Below are 22,221 nucleotides of genomic sequence, written 5' to 3'. Positions count from 1 at the left end.
ATCTCCATTCTTTTGTCGGCGAGTCACAATGACACATATTCTTAATATTGAACTTGGCTCTCATTTCACATTTGTATTTTTGTTGGGATAAACTAATTACAGGTAGTATATACCTTATCCCATTGAAAGTACAAAGTTACTGAGCAATCTAGCTAGGCGTTTTAAAATGAGAGCGTAACTACGTTTGTATGAAGAACCGAGCTCGGTGCGGACTCTTAAATAATTTGATTTATTTTATGTAGAAAAAATAGACACGCGTTTAGGTATGTAGAGAGAGTCACATTTAGGCAGGCTGAGGGCCAGTCGCTTTAATGTATTGCGTGGCCAGTTGCTTCCCGTAGAAAACTCAAGACAATTGATAGTTTTATAAATAAGTCTTGGGTCCTCGGGCCGAACTTTGTAGAAATGTTAAACCTAGAAATCATAAAATATGGTGTTTGAAAAAGGTTTAATTTAATCTTCGTTTCATACACGGCATTTTCATACAGCCTGGTGTTTTCGTTCACAATATTATGTTTCGCTAGCCTAAGCTTTCCTAAGCGTACAGGATGATTCATAAGTCGTGATCAGAGATATGTGTTTCTTACTATGAATGTTTAGTATAAGCACTTAGAATATTTAAATATTCTATAATGTAAAAGCGAGCGGAGCGGCGGATCGCGCCGAAATTTTGAAACGTAATAAATATAAGAGCCTCGGTAGAGAGTACCATTTTGTACCATTTGGCGGTGAAACTCTAGGTCCATGGGGTCCCACCGAGCACAAGTTTTTTACAGATATCGCGAAGCGTCTGGTTGACGTAACTGGGTGCGTATAGACAAGATGCCAATCGTTCAAGCTCCGTAGCGTAGCGTAGTTATCTCTCTCTATCACTCTTCTATATTAGTGCGACAGAGACAGTTGCGTTTGTCTACACACCCAGGTGACCGAAGAGCTGGCGGCCTCCTTTCATAACGTATCAGTATTGCGATACAACGAGGAAATGCTGCCAGCATCCTTGGTACAATACCTCAAGGGCCTATTTTAGATTTAAGCTAGTTAAAGTAACTTATGGTATTACGTAAATTTAGAAATTGAACTTTTGTTACAATTATATATTTAATATTTTAACTTAAATTTACTGAGCCTCATGGTTACCCTAGTTGTTACATAGAACTGTCACGGACTCATGGCATTTAATTCAACCTCTTTGTATCTGCAATTTTGCTTGCTGGAAACGACATAAAAAGTAATATTAACAATGACAAATTTCATAAGTGATGATAACATTACGTTGTTTACATTGCAATTAAGTCACGTGACTATAGTACGGTGACCATGAATGTTGATATATAGGGTTTTTTTTTATTGTTAATTAATTAAGGAGCTAATTAATTGACCGATCATCAAAACTCTAAGGCACTTCTACCAAATATAGAAGCTTCAAATTTAGAATTAATAGTGTTTAGTGTATAAATCAAGGAAATACTCAAATATTTAGCAATTTCGGACCAGTTTTCTAGATACACCAACCGCATGAAAACACAATGTATCTCACAAGTAATACATATTGTATTAAATTATATTGTTTAGTGCGATTGCCAAGTCAATTTATTTAATTAAAACATAAAAGATTTTTAATATTGATATGGTCACTGTAAGAGGTTGTTAGGGTAGCTAATTAATAACTTAAGACAGAAGGTCCCAGGTAAGTAGGGATTGTATAAATTAACCGTAGAAATATAAAGTTATGTTTTTGATGGCATACGTAGTTTATCAAGGACCGAGCCCGAAATTTTAATCAGGCGTATATTTTCAGAGTAAATTGACATAAATGATACAAAGCCGCGTGATGGTCAAACCTTCCGTCTCGCGGCATATCTTTCGTTCCCTTCTAATTTCTCGGCTTTACGCCCCCTCTTAAATGCGGATAATATGCAGCCGCACACACGGGTGTGTGAGTGCACCTTCACGCTGGCTGCGCGCTGCGCTGCGCGGCCCGCAGTGACCGCTCACGTAAAAAGCCGTGCTGCTTCTATGGCGAAGGCATTAGCGCAGGAAGCAAACCTTTACGCAGGTCACTGAACTGAATATAGCTGTTAGATGTCCCTCGCTATGTTAAAACACACCTTAAAAACTGTACACTAAGGAACGTAATTAGTTAACAGGTTCGCAATATCTAATCAAACGTGTTTTGAGAAGAGGACTTTACAAATCGATTCGTGTTGGAAAGCAAATAAAGCTCTATTTATTTTGCAGGGAACAAGGAAGTTTTGCAAAGATACCATTAGTGGATTGGTTAGCCTGTCTCATAAGATATGCCGATAGCCGAGATTATGTTAGAATTTAATACTAGATGGAAGCTCTTGTGTAGTCATAAAAATGGCCTTTAATTAAGATTTTTATTGCCTATTTCAGAGTAGTCGAGTAGATCGCTTCATAATTATTTTATTACATAGGGTTGTTTCCAATTTTTTGAAACGCTTGTAATACGTTCTATATTAACCAAACGTAGCCCTAAATTTTAACTTTTACTCTAAAAACGGCTTTAAATATGTTAAATTAACAAAATATATTTTGACTCATGCTTTCGCGCCTAAAACGCTCTTTTAAAATTATATGACGTCACAGTTTACGGTTTGACACATAACTATGTACATACCAAAGAGTAAAGTAATTATATAGGTACATACACACGTAACACCAAGGCCTCCCGTTGTCTATTCTCTGTGCAGAATTTGATACTCAAGCCGTAGCCATTTAGGTGGTGGCCAAGCTGTGTATGCGTGCGTGTGGGTTTTTAAATAGCTAATGAAATATGTTTTCTGTAATAATGAGTTATTATATATCATAAAGTATTTATTATCCATTAGCATTTCTATGATGTTAATTCTTAGTGCAGATATCGAAGCTTCAATTAATTGCCCACCACCAAAATGGCTACGGCTTGAGTATTAAATTTTGTGCGAGAACAGACCTATATACTTACTTTACTCTTTGGAACAGACAACGGGGGGCCTACCGCAAAAACCGAACATCGCATATTGTGGGCATCTTTCTCTTTTACTCTTACCAAGACGTAATTAGAATGACAGAGAAAAATGCCCGCAATGACGAACTTCGATTTTCGTGGTTATAGCCCAGTGTCAAACCGTGAGTTGTGACTATGGAAGGTGGATATAAGGAATGGAATCTCCATATACTTACCAAAAAGTGTCATCAAAAAACCTTAAATAGGTGGCGTGTAGCGTGTACCTAGACTACTTGAAAAAAAAATCAAATTATAGACAGCGCACGTCACTCCGTCAATAAGGCCTAGGTTCTTAGCTACTCTAGCGCTACTCTGGAGAGATTTTGAACTATTATTTATAGCTGACAACTGGACACTTTTGCATCAGTTCTGCCTATGGAGTTTGAGTTCCTTGCCTCTACCTTCCATAGTTGTGACGTCATCAGAATATTCAATGTCGTTTCGACTTGGGTCACGTGACATGTGTTAAAAGATATTTTAAATTCAATATTTACAAAAATATGCTCATTAGAGGTCCACTTGTTAGTTTAACATGTTCTTATAATCCATAAGAATTTATTGGAATACTATTCTGCCCTAAGATTTGTGGAAGGAAACAACCCTATTAAAACAATTTAAAAAAGCTAATATTTTCGTATTTCTATTCAACGGATCAAATCGATAAAATATTACGTTTAATTAATTAATGTAATTTACGAGATAATTTAATCTCTAAATTATGTTTGGTGTGATAAAACCTCTTTGAACTAAAATTTGAAACCTTTTAGTTGGTAAAAAAAAAAATGTATTACTCGACCAAATTAAGAAGGCTCCGTTTCCATGCATATTATTAGCAATCAGTTACCTTCTTAACTCAGTCGGATAATATAGCACGAGGGTTATAATAAACTGAAAAAGCACGCGTGTTTAATATCTAGGATTATGAGCCAAAAAATTGGTGGAATATAAACGTCGTTTTGAGCAAGTGTGTTGAAATAGGTATTTACGATACAATGCCAGAAAATAGGAAATTCGCAACGAGTGGTGATAAATTAAAACACGACCGAAGTGAGTGTTTTAAATCGACACGAGTTGCGAATTACCTACTCGTATTCGCAAATGTATCGTACAACGTTTTACAGTACATATGGCTCTTTAAAGTATGTATGTATGTACCTAGCTAAGTAAGTGCCAAGCGTGCCGGCAGCGGTGGCCACCCTCGTCGCGCAGGTGGTCGTGGCGGCGGCGGCGGCGGCCCGCACTCGTCGCTGCTCGACTCGCTGGTGTTCGCGTCAGGCGCAGTAGCATATTCTTCGCCTGACGACGAAGGCGAGGAGCTGGACGAGGCGGGCGGAGGTGGTGGTCGTGCGCTTCGTACCGCTTTTGCCCGTGATCTCGTGATCATTCTCTCCTATGTATGTATGTTGTGTGTCGACAAAATAATATCCCTAGTGCGCAGAATGTTCAAGTCAATAAACAAGATCAAGTGAGGATAGTTCGAAAAACTCGCGCGGCTAGAAGATGTTGATGTCAACTTTAGCCAGTCTTCTCCGAGACCACGGGGACAACGCCGTCCTCGAAACGTCCGAAACGATTAAGTCCCGTTTGTGTTAGTTATATAATAATACCAAAATTTTAATTATTTTTCGGACCGCTTACTCCAAATTAACCCCCACATGGCGTACACGATCATTAAATTCTGTTTGTTAGACCCAATTTTACGTATGCCCTTCGATGCAGTCACCTTTGGAAATATCCCCACCTTTTGGACAAACTAGACGAACGTATAAAAAATACCGTTTTTTTCAAACATGAACATTGATTTGGACAACCGTCAATGTACCCAAGCCACCTCGCCCATCTGACACGGTGTAATTGGGATTCGTCAAATTTCTAGTATTGCATTAACCGCCTTTCTTTCTTCAGTTCATAGTAATCAAAATTTATTTATCAAAATTCTAAAATTCAACACTAACAGTTTGGACCTACTTTTTTTCAGGAACCGTGGATAGCTGGAAGGCTGCCTGCCCCAACAAGGACCTGCCTGAGATGCGCCATTCGCAATATCAATGGGACGAGCCGCTCTGTGTGCTGGTACGTGATAATCTTAACGAAACGGTTACCAGCCCTGCAGAGCGAGCTCATCTTGCTGGAACGAAATGGGAATCCGGAGCATGGCTGCAGGCATTCCCTTCCAGTAACCTGGGCACTCTGCTCACCAGCAGTAGTTTCAGGTTCGCGGTATCGCTGCGCTTGGGGGCGGCATGCGTGGCCCCACACCGTTGCCGAACAAAGAGTAAGGAGTTAACCAGAGGAGAAACTGTTATGACAACTGTACATATTCTACTCACTGTCCAGAATCGTGATTATGTTAGCGTGCATATGTTTTGTAAGCATTGTTACGTGTTAATCTGCGAAATTTGATCTATGCAGACGTCAGTAACCGGAAATCTACTAAACGCATTGAAGTGCCAGCACTTCATTGAGGTGCGGAAACAATTTTGCCTTCGCTAGTACTACTACTACATGACTATGACTATTATTTCATAAGACATTTTACTAAGGTACCTACCATTTACCTACATTAAATACTAACCTGTCAAATTCTCCGAATCTGGTGAAAGAGGTTCTTCTTTGAATCTGTAACAAGGAAATTACATTTAATCAATAGCCCGCGTAGCCAACGTTCTAATCGTTAACACTCCGTAGTGAACAACACGCAACCGACACTGTCGCACTAATGGGGAAGAGTGATAGAGAGAGATGACTACGACTCGCTACGGAGCGTTAACGATTGGCTTATTGGCTACGCTAGCTGGACATACCAGACCTGTACACATATTCAAGGTTTTGCTAGTTTTTATGAATGGCATAGAAGTAGAGGGGTTATTTATACTATTTATAGATTTTGATTGAAAACCTATGTACTTAAATTGTTGTATCTATACTTGTACGTTTCTTATACTTACTCAGATGCATAAAGTCTTTTAAATATTTAAAGAAAAACACACAAACATAAAAATGTATGCCGAATTCGAAGCATACTGACTCCGCTGACAACCTGTTTAAGATTGTTTATGACGTAGGTACCTTAAGTATTATAAGTATATCAATTTACTACTACATTTTACTGCTTTGTATTATGTTAAGTAAATAATTGTACATTACCGTAATACAATAACTAGTCTTAGTCCCAAAACTCAGCTACCCTATACTAGATAATAATCGCCCAACTTCTTTTACCAGCTGCCTTAGATAGGTGCAAGTAAGTAGTACACTTATTATAAAAACGGAGAATTTCGCGTTTATTTTTAGGAAATATGTACTCTCCAAATGTTACCTCGGCTCAGACAATATTAAATATACCTACATACGAGGATATCATCTTTAAATAATAATAAAAATAAAATCAAAGTCCTTTTTGCCCTGGAGCATTATAAACTCAATCACTCATAAATACTGAGTGCGCCTTATCCGCATACCACTCTTACTCTCGAGCTTGGTTACGTTACGGTATTATGTTATGGGGTCATAGCAGTGACGCTCATGATCTCAAATAAATGTGTCCGCATACTAACTAATATACAACAAACCGGCAGTTGCAACACACATTCCACCAATCTCCAAATTTTCACTCTCCCCTCTCTCTACATCCTAGAAATATCAACTTTTGTCAGAAAGAACATAATAGTACATTATGATACAATTAGTGTGCTAAGTTAGTCATTACACACGAGACGATATTGTGGCAATAAGAAAGCCGATGTGTGTAATGATAATGACCATAGCACATGCGTCTCATACGACGTTTTTCAACACACTTGGGAGGAAAAAACAAAACTTATCACTTAGATTTATTTTGTCAAAACAGTAAAAGTACGTACAATTTTCAAAATGGTGGCTTACAGTTTTATAATCGAATAATTGCATCAAAGCGAGCTGGGCTTGTAGGCACTTATTCACCAGTTCATTGTAGTAAGCTCCCAACACGTTTTCCAAGAAAGACTAGGCGTTTTTGCTGATTTTCCATTGAATAAAAGTTTCATATGCCGCCAATTATTTTTCACCCGATTTCGACGGTAAAAGGCTATCGTTCTCGGCTCTTGCCACTATTAGTATTACTGGCAGTGTCAATTTTGTGTTCTTCATTTTCAATGCTTGAAAATGACATTTTCGTCAATATATAAACTAAAAACATGCGAAACTATTTCAATTTTATGACAAATACGGAAAATGGCTGGCGCGTTATTTTTTTTTACACACGATTCCAATGCGCGCGCCAGGCAAAGGCGCGAACAAAATCGACAAGCAGCCAATTGAAAAAATGTAAAAAGTTAACATTTTCGTATTTCTATTCGACCGATGGAGATCAAATTGATAAAATGTTATGTTTATTCGTTAATGAAATTTACGAGATAATTTAATCTATAAATTATGTTTGGTGTGATAAAACCTCTTTGAACACCTAATAATTGGTAAAAAAAAAAATTACTCGACCAAATTAAGAAGGCTCCGTTTCCATGCATATTATTAGCGATCAGTTACCTTCTTAACTCAGTCGAATAGTATAATCAAAAAGCACGAGTGTTATAATATACTGAAAAAGCACGCGTGTTTAATATCTAGGATTATGAGCCAAAAATCGGTGGAATAAAAACGTCGTTTTAAGCAAGTGTGTTGAAAAATTATTCGAATATTGTAAGAGTGTACGTCGAAATAATAAGCTCTGAAACCAATTTTAGACATCTACAAAAAAGCCCTTATTTAAGGCCATCCAGATTTACAATAAACTGCCTAAAAATATTAGAATCATAGAAAACTTTAATTCATTCTCAAGGCATACTATTCTGTCCATAATTAACCCCTTGTGTACCTTAATATTAAGTTAGGTACGAATATTTATTCTTAGCACAAATAAGTTAAGACAGTGTTGTTAGGAACATTACATGTTATGTACAACTGCCCAGCGGATAAGCATTGCTATCCAGAGGGGCAATGCAGCCAGCCTTCTGGGCACCCTACCAAGCGGTCTCAATCTGGGACATTTTTTTAAATTGTGTTTCCACCCATTTATGTACAAACACTAGTCCTACTATTCGAAAGCTAGAAAGCTACCTAGATGTAAGATTTTTTTACAATGCCCTAACAGGGTGTCGTGTTTTCACACTCTTTAATGTAACAACTATTATGTATCATGTTTTCGCAATAAAGATTTCTGTTCTATTCTATTCTATTTGGGAGGAAATAGTGTACGTAGAAAGTAGTGTAGTCTAATTTGTAAGAAAAGTTTATCACTATCCGTTTTGTGGCGACAATTAAGCATCAAGTTTCAATAAAACTTTCATAAACTATAAATGATATTACAATGTAAAATAGTCAAAAAGTTGATTCCCATAAAGATTTCATGCTAGCACGGTAATTGGGTACATACACTATTTTCTGAAAACTCATATTTATTCATAATATAGCTTTACTTAATAAACTTTATTTAGGTACTATGCCCCACCGAATTATCTAGGCTACGTACGCACCTGAGTCAAACACATTTTAGAAAAAAAGTCAGTTCGCGACTCAGATGCATACATATTCCGTTTTTAGGGTTCCGTAGTCAACTAGGAACCCTTATAGTTTCGCGATGTCCGTCTGTCTGTCTGTCTGTCTGTCCGAGGCTTTGCTTCGTGGTCGTTAGTGCTAGAAAGCTGAAATTTGGCATGGATATATAAATCAATAAAGCCGACAAAGTCGTATAATAAAATCTAATTAATTTTTTTTTTTTAGGGTACCTCCCCTACACGTAAAGTGGGGGTGAATTTTTTTTTCACTTCTATCCTAGAGTGTGGGGTATCGTTGGAAAGGTCTTTCAAAACGAATAGGGGTTTTCAAGAAACATTTTTTGATAAAGTGAATATATTCGGAGATAATCGCTCCGAAAGAAAAAAAAAATGTGTCCCCCCCTCTAACTTTTGAACCATAGGTCCAAAAAATATGAAAAAAATCGTGGAAGTAGAGCTTAAGAAAGACATTAAATGAAAACTATAGCGGACATGATCACTTTAGCTGTTTTTAAGTTATCGCAAAAAGTTTTCCCTTCATAGTAAAAATACTTACTTTAATTAGGTACTGATTATGCAAATTTGCCTATTTGTTTAACTCGGGTGAAAGGTACCGTTTCATCCCTTGGTTAACAATTTACTATACTTTAAGCTCCAGTTTAGCTTATTGTGACGGAAGAGTAACTACGGAACCCTACACTGAGCGTGGCCCGACATGCTCTTGGCCGGTTTTTTCTTCTTGTTTTAGTCTCAAGTAGGTACCTACTGAAAAAATCTATCCCGCCTGTAAGGTGTAGCGTAAAAACTAGCTGTAGATTTTCTTAACTCTTTTTCTTCGATGTCTACAAAAAGGCGCGAACGAGTTAAGCATATTAAAAAAATGTGTATGACCCACCTATAACTACCTATAAATAAAGTAACTAACTTAGTACTAGCCTTATTGACATAATTGGGTACTTGACACATGTTGAATATTATAACAAAATTTAGTTAAATGGATAGCCATCCATTATAAAAAAGTGGAATTTAAAAAAATATATTGATATTATAAAAAAATATAAGGCTCCGAAGCTCAAAAAAAAATATTTTTTTGTCTTTCAAAAATAGAATAGAAAATGGTACCATTCGATTCCTTACATTTTATTGAAAAATAAATCTGTATGACAACTATATACACAAACGCAATATTTGAGGGTCAAAATGGCAATTTCCTTGATCGTCCATACATTTAGGACAGACTTATGTGATGTGACGTCACATCACCTTATCATCTTGTTAGAGGCGTTTCAATCGTCGAGTGCGAGCGTGAGACTCTCATTTCTGACGTGTGTGTTGCTTAAATGCCATGAGTCCTATATAGACATTTGATCCTCAGGAAAATCAAGATCGATTGACATTATTTACAAAAAACAGTCAAGTAGTCAATTCTGATAATTAAAGTAGGTTAAGTCTCTTTCTAATAAATATGATTTTTTTATATACTTACAACAACGTCAGACAGACTTCACAAAACATTTTAAAATAAATTTACTCGTATTTAGGGCCTTCATTAGCATTTCCACTTCACAAAAGTTGGTATACAACAGTACAGAGCATTCAAGAATAAAATCATCATTTGAATAAGAATTCGTAAGAATAATTTGAAATCATGTCGATTTTATTTCCGTCAAAATTATTCAGTCGGCAATAATTCGTATCTGAAATAATTAAATGAGAATAACTTATTCTTAACCAAATAAATATAATCATGATTTTTATTCTCAATAATATTCCACGAATAATAATATAGTCTGGGTACCGTATAGGTAGAAGAATTAGTAGTCTCTTGCTTGACTAATTTATACCTATTATTGTTTAATAAACTCTTACAAATTGACCGTCGCATAGTTTTGGTACCCGTATGCTTTTTAATTTGATAACAAAATCTTTAGGTAGGTACAGTCCAGCTGATCTGATCGGATGATAGAACCAGGTATAGTTGGACAGCGGAACTCTTAAATGGGTACTGTACCTAAAGTAAAAATAATAAAAATAAACGTTCATAATCATAAGGTATGATGTGTAGTATTTATTACCCGCGACGTTTATTAACCAATGTTGCCATTTTTCTCCAAAACTACTAGTCCTATATTGATGCGGTTTTTAGTATTTATATTCGATATAAACTTTACAAGAACGAAAGCGCGAGTTACCATAAAAAATACCCAAATCTCTAAATTAGGTGTGCCTCCAGTATCCCAGCGTCGGACGTCATTAATGTTATGAATATGTTCTGATAGGATAGGATACCATTTCAAAGAATAAAAAGCGGCCAAGTGCGAGTCGGACTCGCGCATGAAGGGTTCCGTACCATTTAAGACGTATTAAAAAAAAATCTACTTACTAGATTTTGTTCAACATTTTACCACTTTGGAAGTGTCTCTCGCGCAAACTATTCCGTTTAGGAAAAAGTGATATTAGGAACCTAAATATCATTTTTGAAGACCTATCCATAGATACCCCACACGTTGGGTTTGATGAAAAAAATTTTTTTTTTAATTATATGACGTTTTAAAAAAAAACTACTCACTAGATCTCGTTCAAACCAATTTTCGTTGGAAGTTTGTATATCATATATTTTTTTTTAGATTTTTCATTCTGTTATTTTAGAAGTTACGGGGGGGGGGACACACATTTTTTCACTTTGGAAGTGTCTCTCGCGCAAACTATTCAGTTTAGAAAAAAATGATATTAAAAACCTAAATATCATTTTTGAAGACCTATCCATAGATACCCCACACGTATGGGTTTGATGAAAAAAATTTTTTTTTTTAATTTTATGACGTATTAAAAAAAAACTACTTACTAGATCTCGTTCAAACCAATTTTCGGTGGAAGTTTGCATGACAATGTATATCATATATTTTTTTTAGTTTTTTCATACTGTTATTTTAGAAGTTACGGGGGGGGGGGGGACACACATTTTACCACTTTGGAAGTGTCTCTCGCGCAAACTATTCACTTTAGAAAAAAATTATATTAGAAACCTCAATATCATTTTTGAAGACCTATCCATAGATACCCCACACGTATGGGTTTGACGAAAAAAGATTTTTTGAGTTTCAGTTCTAAGTATGGGGAACCCCCAAAATTTATTGTTTTTTTTTCTATTTTTGTGTGAACATCTTAATGCGGTTCATAGAATACATCCACTTACTAAGTTTGAACAGTATAGCTCTTATAGTTTCGGAAAAAAGTGGCTGTGACAGAATCGGACAGACAGACGGACATGACGAATCTATAAGGGTTCCGTTTTTTGCCATTTGGCTACGGAACCCTAAAAACCGCCTAGAAGTCGGGAAATATGCAATAGAGTCGGTGCCAAGCCAAATGTTAAAAGCGTCAACATGCCGTCTCAACCATGCCAAGCCAACCCAGGTGTAATTCGATAAGAAAGAAAGAACAAGTACTGCAACTATTTGGCTTGGAACCGACTTCAAACGTATCAATCGCTGGCGCATATGGAACGGGATGATATTTTATAATATCCTTTTTGAGTTGGTTTTCGAGTGATGCATCATTCTGTAAGTATTTTTGCGCTTTGGGTACGTTTCAAGTTTCAAGGTCTGGGTCTGAAGCCATGAAGATTTGAGGAGTTGGACCTCATGGAACCCATCATCAGAGCTAGACCTTAACACGAATGTTCCTTCAGAACTTACTTGCTTAACAAACATACCTAATGAAGAGGACAAATCGCCAAAAGTGAAATATGCGTTGTTAAAGCGTGCCGTTCTGTTCATCATCAGCAGTTCCACTTCATCAAATGGCACTGTTTTGTATGAAAATTCTTGGTTTGTTGATGAAATACTAAAATCGCTATATGTATGCTTATAAGATTTGAGGAGTTCCTTGGATTCCTCATAGATCTTATCATCAGAACTGGGTTTGGACAAAATCAGGGCCAATAGGGATAGGAACTATATGTATACATTCAAACAAAAAAATAATTTAGTATTCGGTTCAGTAATGATAGAGTTCTGAGGTAACATACCTACATATAAAAAAAAAATCGATCGAATCGATAACCTCCTCCTTTTTTGAAGTCCGTTAACAAACCGAATTGTGAAATCGCTATTCGAAATTTTGAAGTTGCTTCTATGAACAACATCAGTCAACAAAAACTATTGACCACTAGGTTATTGGGGAGCCAGTAAGTCTCTCAAGGACAAGAACTAGTTTTTATATTTCTTTTATGTCCGACACGACATCGAATTCGAGGGGTATCGGAGACTGGGACTTCTGATTTGAATTGTAAACGAAAGTGACGAAAATCTCTTTATGCATTTATGTGACTCGCTATCCTTCGTGTTGGCGATACAGATTATATTTACAAAATTTTCACCAAAAAACTCAATTGAATATATCTGTATTAAAAAAGTATTTTTAGTTTTAATGTTCTTCAAAATCATCGAATTAACGCAGGTATGTTAAATCGCTAATGTAGGTACCTGGATATTGTGTTTTCTGAGACAAGACTGTGCAAAGTCGTTGAATGATTAATCTTTGCAATAAAACTTTCCTAGTTAGAATCGTAAGAAATCAATATTATCTACCGTATTTTCATTTATCATTTTAAATTAATAGAAGGCCTGGTACTTGAACATAAAATGGGCAGGCTCTCTTCAGATTTTACAGTAAGGAATTTTGCGACTTGTCGTGTGAACAAAGATCTGATTGTTTCCTCAATGGATGAAACTTTCATCCGGTTTGGTCCATGATGTCTAATTCCCTAAATGTCTGTTTCCACGAATATCTATTTCCCTGATTGTCTATTTCCACGTATGTCTATAGTCCAGTTCAACGAGTGTCTATTTCCCCGAATGTCAAGTTCCAATGCCTCTTTCTGAGATCGTCCATTTCCACGAGTGTCTATTTCCCCGAATGTCATGTTCCATTGCCTCTTTCTGTGATCGTCCATTTCCACGAGTGTCTATTTCCCCGAATGTCTAGTTCCAATGCCTCTTTCTGTGAACGTCCATTTCCACGAGTGTCTATTTCCCCGAATGTCTAGTTCCAATGCCTCTTTCTGCGAACGTCCATTTCCGGGAATACGTATTTACACACTGCACCCACGGGGTCCCAGAGACCCAACCCGTACCGCAAAGTACGATAAATGAAAATTTGCTATCTCCCTCCCTATCACACTTGCAAAAGGGATGCAAATAGAAATTTTTCGAATTTCGAACTTCGTGGTTATATTCATGATGTATGACAATGAAACGAGTCAAGTAGTCAAGACAAGTGGCTTCTCCATATTATATTCCTTCGAAAGATAGATATGAGGTGACAGCTGACTCAGCTAATTAAAGTAAGACGTGCTACTCAGCGTCGGTTATATCGATGTACTCGTATTTTACGTATTTATATTTCTATACGAGTGCTCATTTGCGACCATTTACGGCTATTATGCATTCAGTGTATGGACATATGTGGTGTATGGGCGTATGGTGACTAGAGTAATTAGGATTGTGGACACTAAATAGACGTTCAGGGAATTGACGTATGACGACTAGACATTCGGGGAATTAGGCTTGTGGACACTAGTCGTTTCAGTAAATGGACGTAACTCGACTAGACATTCGGGAAATTAGGCCCCATGGACCGAACCGCTTTCATCGCATCTTCTAACAATAATAATATCAATTTTTCAGTGCTTCCCCGGTTGCATCTACCAGTACCTAAGCAACTAATAGTATAGACTGACATGTATAGACAAACAACCGTATAAGTTTAGAGACTTTAGAGGTTTGGCTAGACCTCGGCTCAAAATTCACACCTGATAAGTGGTCTCGAAAATTCCATAGGTACCAATAGACGTAAAGCTAACTTAGGAAAAAGGTATAAAATATACAGAGTGTTAATCCCTTTACTGGCACGATACTCTGACCGTCTAGATACCGCCGGGATCATCATTATCAAATACTTAATATGGATAGTAAAGCACTAGAAGAGTTTCATTGCTTTCCGACATATAAATTGACTAATTGCAACCCTTTTTAGGATTCCGTAGTCAACTAGGAACCCTTATGGTTTCGCCATGTCCGTCTGTCTGTCTGTCTGTCCGAGGCTTTGCTCCGTGGTCGTTAGTGCTAGAAAGCTGAAATTTGGCATGGATATATAAATCAATAAAGCCGACAAAGTCGTACAATAAATCTAAATATTTAATTTTTTTTAGGGTAAAGTGGGGGTGATTTTTTTTTTCGCTTCAACCCTAGAGTGTGGGATATCGTTGGAAAGATCTCAGTTCATAACTATAAATGTTAGGTAGGTACAAAGAGTAGGTAAATATTTATCTCTACAATGTGCAACAATTTGATTGTGTAAGTAATGTAAAAAGCAATGTTCAATGTATCAATATTCACGACGCGAGATGCGATTCATGTGATACATGTTAGTTATATACAGCTATATTTAGCTATACATAGTTATATACCTTGACTGTACATAGATTTATATAGATATAAATCGTGTCATTTACGAAGATGCGTGTGTATTAAAGATTAGTTTTGACAAATCTACGCGTCATCGTGGACGACACAAACTATACTAGTATTGGGTATTATCGACGTTCGACCTAAAACATATGATTAAGATAGAAATTGTAAGCAATACTTCTGGATAGTAGGTGCCTATCATAGTGTGAAGGACGACGCATCGATCACGTGACGTCACGGCTCTCGCGACTCGCGGTCGTGGCCTCGCTCACGGCTAATACACCCATAACGTACCATTGAATTTTAAACTCACACCGTACGAAAGCCTACACTTACTGCAAGCTTAAAAACTTAAGCCTGTGCTGGTATTGTACTGGTACAATACCGGCACAGGCTTAAATTTTCACTTTTTCAGCTTGCTTACCATTGGATATAGATAATAAATTGAATATTAAGTATTATGTACAAGTAATAATTTTATTTATCATTACGTATGCTTATAGCAATTAGTTTAGGTACGCAGGGTCTTTGTATCAATTTTCTCATGAGCTTATCTGCTCCAAAAACGTCACACATTGAACTATATGCACAAGCAATTTCAATGTGATCTTACTGCTGCAGTGCATCATATACCGAAAAAATATATTGGATAGGTACCACCAACATTATTAAAATTCACACGAGGCCGACCGATAGGCCACGGGCTTATACAATTATAAGTAGGTAAGTACCGAGTCTTCGTAGCCGAAACTGGCCATGGTACCGAGGATTTCGTCAATAACACTATCTCTGTTCAATTACACTGAATCTATTTCAGTTGTATATATCATATTTATATCCAGCACCTTATACTAAATACTTATACCGATGAACTCGTACGTTTTATAATTATGCGTGAGATTGTTGACATTAATCCGTTAACCAAGTGATGCCTGAATGCCTAATCGTTCAGTTTATTTACATAAACCTGTAGATCACTGACACTTTACCCAAGGCCTCTCTCAAGGCCACGAAAAAGTCCAGCTGATGTTGAGTAATCGATCGGGACCATTACCTACGTCACTATACCTATTTACTGTAAAACAATTCAATTTCTTTTCTCAGGGACACTTACTGATTCAAATGTACTTACGTGTAGAGATCGTCTTCTATACTTGAGGAGCTCGTAGCCTCCACCAACACAGAACAGCTCATCACTTTTTTTTTTAATAATTCGAGGAACAATCTGTGTTTATGTTTTGTTTACCGCATTACACTAAATGTGAAGTCATGGTTTGTGTGCTATCAGACACCACATGCATCATAAAATATCTTACTGTAAGTTCCAGGCCATTCCGGCGTTTGATAACAGCGTTTCGGAACTAAAATCTGTGTAGGCTACCGAGGAAGGCACTGGCTTCCTGTGTTAACTTTGTAAGGGGGTATGCCTTAAAACGTTGGTATTTATTATATTGTATTCCTTACATTTATGAAGGAGTGTGTTCCCTAATAAGAACAAGAATAAATTTATTGAATAACTAAGTATACAATTAGCATACACAAAAGGTGTCCGGTGTGCTTATGAGGGTGTGTATGTAAATGTGTGTGTGTGTGTGTGTGTGTGTGTGTGTGTGTGTGCGTGCGTGCGTGCGTGCGTGCGTGCGTGCGTGTGTGTGTGTGTGTGTGTGTGTGTGTGTGTGTGTGTGTGTGTGTGTGTATGTAAGTGTAGGATAGCGAGTATGGAATGGACTAGTTGACGACCGACCCAAATATAAGAATGTATTGTCTTCAGTATCATTGTACAACGCAAACCATTTTTAACCGACTTCAATTTCATAGAAGGAGGAGGTTCTGTATTCGGTTGTGACTATTTTTTATTATGTATGTACACCGATTACTCCGACACCTGTGCTCCGATTTGAGTGATTCTTTTTGTGTTTGAAAGGAGTTACCTCCAAGTTGGTGCCATTTTAATTGGGTTCTGATCCGATGATGGGATCTATGAGGAATTGAGAGAACTCCTCATTTTTTAAAGGCATGTATATTGAGATTTGGGTGTTTTTCTCATAGGATACTAGTATGAGCGAGATGCATAGAAAGTAAGTTACGCTATCGAATATGTCAGTGTCAAACTCGTGGTAATGCTACTTACTGATTGAAACTAGCTTCCATCTACTAGCAGAATATATCATGTACGCGGCACTGCGTAATAATACATTCGATAGAGACTCACTAATAGAAAACGAACTAAAGGACGGACGTCGAACTTAAAGATGTCTTTCTGTTCTGCAGGAAAACAAGAAGATTTGAGGAGATTGGTATGGGAAAGCCGCCGGGACAGTAACCTGCAGCTCCAACTTCAGGGAATTGGGCTGAATGAACGCGTGCGTCCCTACACTAGATCGACATCTAGCAGTGAGTAAAGTGCCAATTAAATCCACCCTTCCCGATTTCGGGCCCGATCATCAAAGAGCATATAATCACTTGATGGGCCCGATAATCGTTTTCGTTGCATGGAATATCAGCATATCGTTAACAATATTTGAAATGTAAAAAATACTTTATCTCTAATTGCCAAAAATTTTCAATGAACCATTTTTTTATATTTCAAATATTGTAAACGATGTGCTGATATTTGGTGAAACAGAAAGATATTCTTTTTCGGGCCCAAAATCGGGTTCTGATAAAGTGTGGATCTAATTGGCACTTAAGTTATATTGATAAAAAACAGTCTCACTAATATCTCCAAAGTCACATCGGTCGGTAGAGGGTGCAGAGTGCGCATGCTCGGTTTTAACCTTGAGCACATTTCCCGGTTCACGGGCAAAGCGTTGTCACCTGCCTACTAGGTCAATGTGTTTATAGTACAAATAGCAAATAGGTACTTCGCAGGTTCTACTTACCTATCTTTTTCGAAAAGATGTATCCGTAGGAGACGGTTATATTAAATTACACACATTTTGATTACAAAACTAAAGTACCTACTTGGATGAAAATAAAGATTTCTATCTCTATCCATAATGTAAAAAAATATCTAGTGCAAAAATATCAAATACTGAACATTTTTGGCAATTCGAGACAAAGTATTTTTTACATGTCAAATATTCTTAACGATGTTCTGATATTCCGTAAAACGGAAAACGACATTTGAAAGCGTCATCGGGCCCGATAATCATAATCATAATAATTTATTGTATAATTTTATAAAATACAATATAAGAACCTACATCTATTGAACAACCATTAATTGGTGCAAAGTTTAAGCTTAGACGGACTCCAGCTGTGTCAGTTTTGTTACTCTACCTTACAAACAGAAAATAGTCATTTGTACAACAAGAGAGCAAAGTTTGATATTTCTTCTAGTGCTTGAGTCCCGTGCAAGCGATAGATTGTCTAATTTAGAATCTTGAGCGTAGTAAGAGACCCAAAAGCGCACGAGATGTAAATAACTTTGATCTCGTGTAGTACACAGAACTTTTCATGACAGTAGTGAGAACATATTTGGAAGGTAAATATACAACCTGAAAAAAATTAATCAGTCTTCGTCATTATTTCACTCACGTTTTCTTAAGGTATTCTAACAATTAAGTTTAATTATTGCAATAAAACAAAACGAAAATTTCTATACAATCAATCAATTTTTCATGTTATGGCTCCATCAAGGTGTTGTTTCTGCCAATGTCGAGGTTGGATAAGACACGGCTAGTATATGAATCTTATCATATTACGGTCATAGACAGTGTTCGGTGGAGTATCCGATCTGCAAAGAAATACAAATTACGACTAATTAACTAATAGGCTACATACAACTATTAAACAATATGAACACTACACTATGTACAGAACACACTACAGTTAAGTATTAAATCTACTAACTTATTGTACAATAATATGATACATACTACAATTTAAGATTATTTTTAGCTAGGAATTTATTCAAAATACTACAAAACGGAGTAAGAACTAAATTTAGTAAAAAGTTAATATTTACTGGACGAGGAAGAAAATCATATATAGGATAACGTATTTTAGGACACTCCAATAAAATATGATTTGTAGTACCCTCGTCCAGTCCACACTCACAGATAGAGCTGTCCCTTATCCTCATTTTGGCCAAACGCACAGGGGAACAAATGAATCCAAGGCAAATTTCTATAAAATAATACTGAAATAATGAAATAACGAGCATCAATTGACAGTTCAATCGACAACTTTTTTGTAAAAAAAGTTTGTAAGATATGGTCCGAATTGCGAATACTATTTGTCAACTATAGTAGAGATCGTTAAAAGCAGAATTACCTAGTTGGTTACTAAATTCTGTTACTGCAATAATCTTTATCTACATAAAATATACGGAAGAAAGTTGAATAAACTATATATTAAAATGAAGTACACAAAATCAGGAATTACATATGACAATATCATTCAAAATGGCCTCCTCTGGCCTTGACACAGGCCATCAAACGACGAGGCCAGTCATCAATAGCGGCACGCACGATTGTCATGTCTAATTCCGTCACTGTCTTAACTATGGCCCGCTTGAGGGAGTCAAGATTTGTGTGGGGCTTAGCACAGGCTTTCTCCTCAATAACCTGCCATATGACATAATCCAGGGGGTTAAGGTCCGGGCTGGAGCCAGTCTTCGTGGGCAATAAAGTCAATTTTGTTCCTTCGAAACCAGGCTTGAGTTGTTTTTGCCTTATGTGCAGGAGCTGAGTCCTGTTGAAAGACCCATGGCTGGTTTTGAAATAGGGTGTGGCTTAAGGGCTTCACTATTGGTTCGAGAACGGTTTCCTGGTAAACTTTGGCCCCAGTTTTCACACCTTTTTTACAGAAATGAACCTGTGTTAGCCCTGAGTATGACACACCCAGCCAATTCATCACATAAGAGGGATGATGGCCTCGTTGCACTCTCGGAACAGCCGCAATCGCCTCTTGACAATTTTTTCCATACACTCTGTCATTCTGGCGGTTACAACATTCTTCAATGGAATTTTTATTTTCATCTGTAAATAGTATTTATCGGTGGTCATTTTCAAACCAACTGACTTATCCTAAGCCGCAATCGAAAAAATTTTTTTATTTAGGGTATCATACATCACACATCTTTTTAATTAAGATACACTATGCACCAAGGTGTTCTCTATAGACTACTAAGCTTGAACCCAATAGCTTTTAACTTACTCCAAAATTACGGCATTTTATAGTTTATACCTAAAATTCAACGGTCTTCCGTACATAATAGAAACGGTGCAACTCGGGGGAAACATCTAGTTGCACCCTCTAAGGAATCGAAAAAGAACCCCGACTACACGACTTACTTCCATACTTTTCCTTAACTAGATCATACTAAAAAGTAATACTCCATAGTAAAATTCGAGTGTAGCCCAATATAGACAGAGAGGTCCGCGAGCCAGGAACAGGGGGATTACTGCGAAAACCGAAATTCGCAAGTTCGAGGATCTTTCTCTTTGACTCGCATTAATACGTGATCAATTGCGGGCATTTGTCTCTGTCACTCTCATTAGGTCTTAGTAAGAGAGAAGTGTCGTGGAATGTATTGGGCCCCATACATTCCACGACTCTTGGGCCATTCCATCTGATTTCGACAAATTTGAAATAAAAAGTAAATTTTGATTTAATTGAAAAAAAAATTGAGGATAACCTTTATGATACCAGAAGAGTTAGACAACCATCATTTATCTTTTAATTTCAGAGCAGTGTTCAATCGAAGGAAAAAATCGGGTCAAATTCCTACTTGTACATAATATGTGGTCTAACTTTTGATTTAGAATAGGTAACCAAATAAATCTTTCTTTATTAGATTAGGTGTGAAATTCTTTACGTGCTACGTTTACAGAAACCTATACAAAGTATTTTATGTAATATAAATGAATGAAGAAGGGTTCTTCATTGAAGATACGGTTATTATAAATGTTCTGCGTAAAAAGAAACGTTCTGACGTTGAAAACACTTTTCAATTTTTATATTTCATGTGGGTAGAAACTAGATTTTACACTACCTATAGGGAATATTAAGCAACGTTATAATTAATTATAGCGGAAACTCTTTGAAGAAAATACTTGTGAATTGTTTTATCTATAATTTATTGTTTGACGTATAAAACTGGAAAGAAGTTGAGTGTTACACATAGTACTGTATCATTCTTCGCTTTTCAAAAGGTATTCCTTGATTTTATAAAACAAAAATATAAATTTGAAACAATATATTATTTCAGTGATGGTGCAGCTGAACAAAACGAACTTTGTAAACTTGTGCAATCATCACGATGATTTCGTACCTATTAAAAGCAGGATGGATTTTTTTTGCCACTCCTCATGGAAAATCACCCTGTGATGGTGCTGGCGGCAAGATTAAACGATTGGAAAGGAAAGCTAGTCTACAACGCATCACAGGTAATGACAACATTTTTACTCCTGAAACTATGTACAATTTTTGTTCAAACCAAATTCTCGGAATCAAGTTCTTTTTCGTCTCAAAATCATATATCGTTGCTGCTCAGTTGTACCTATCAGATCGATTTAAAGACATGACAACCATAAAAAACACACGTTCCCAGTTCCTATCATAGTTTCGTTCCCATCTCTAAAAATGAATTGAAATTGCGTCGTTTTTCAACCTCAGAAAACTTTGAAATAGCAAAAGTTATACATATTTTTTAATAAATTATAAATATTTTTGTACAAATATAGTGTATTTGAAACTTTCGACTTATATTTAATGTTTTTTATTTATTCGTTGCCATAAATAGAAGGGTTTCTAAAGTATAATTTGCCAAATATATGAATACGATTATTAAATTAAATGTAATTAAATTAAATAATCGTTTAATTCAGGCATAGCCCATATAAGTGTTAGTAACAGCCTTAGCCTAGTTTTAGATATTATTGCATGACATTAGCAGTTTAAAAAAATCATATTTCCCAAATGAGTCCAAATTACAGAATAAAACTTAGTGCGTGTAATTAATGAAGACAGACTATATTTTTCCGTAGATACTCTTCCGTCACAATAAGCTAAACTGGAGCTTAAAGTATGGTAGATTGTTAACCCAGGGATGAACTGTCGGTGTACGTCTTTTTACTATGAAGGGAAAACTTTTTGCCATAACTCAAAAACAGCTAAACTGATTATATCCGCTATAGTTTTCATTTAATGTCTTTCTTAAGCTCTACTTCCAAGACTTTTTCATATTTTTGGACCTATG

The 22,221-nt window shown here is 36.5% G+C and overlaps 1 protein-coding gene and 1 long non-coding RNA gene across 3 annotated transcripts in view; both read right to left on the bottom strand.

Moving 5' to 3' along the window:
- The window catches only part of LOC133517970 (ecdysone-induced protein 78C-like), a 56,749-nt gene extending 40,177 nt beyond the window's left edge, over positions 1–16,572 (bottom strand). The window contains exons 1-2 of one of the 2 annotated variants that reach the window (XM_061851496.1): positions 16,147–16,572; positions 5,586–5,629 (exon numbers count right to left, since the gene is read on the bottom strand). In XM_061851496.1, the coding sequence (XP_061707480.1) occupies positions 5,586–5,629; positions 16,147–16,208 (106 nt within the window). In that variant the 5' untranslated portion in view covers positions 16,209–16,572. The remainder of the gene's footprint in view (positions 1–5,585; positions 5,630–16,146) is intronic. The other variant, XM_061851506.1, reaches the window with a different exon arrangement.
- A 1,593-nt stretch (positions 16,573–18,165) lies between these two features.
- LOC133529672 (uncharacterized) lies at positions 18,166–19,622 on the bottom strand. Its single transcript, XR_009801186.1, has 2 exons — positions 19,077–19,622; positions 18,166–18,753 (listed from the first exon to the last, which is right to left on the bottom strand). It is a non-coding gene; the product is annotated as an uncharacterized LOC133529672 (long non-coding RNA).
- Between the last annotated feature and the right edge of the window lie 2,599 nt (positions 19,623–22,221).

The sequence above is a fragment of the Cydia pomonella genome, chromosome 1, assembly GCF_033807575.1.
Source record: "Cydia pomonella isolate Wapato2018A chromosome 1, ilCydPomo1, whole genome shotgun sequence".
NCBI lineage: Eukaryota > Metazoa > Arthropoda > Insecta > Lepidoptera > Tortricidae > Cydia > Cydia pomonella.
Note: the sequence above shows the minus strand (reverse complement) of the source record. Positions and strands in the feature narration are given on the sequence as shown.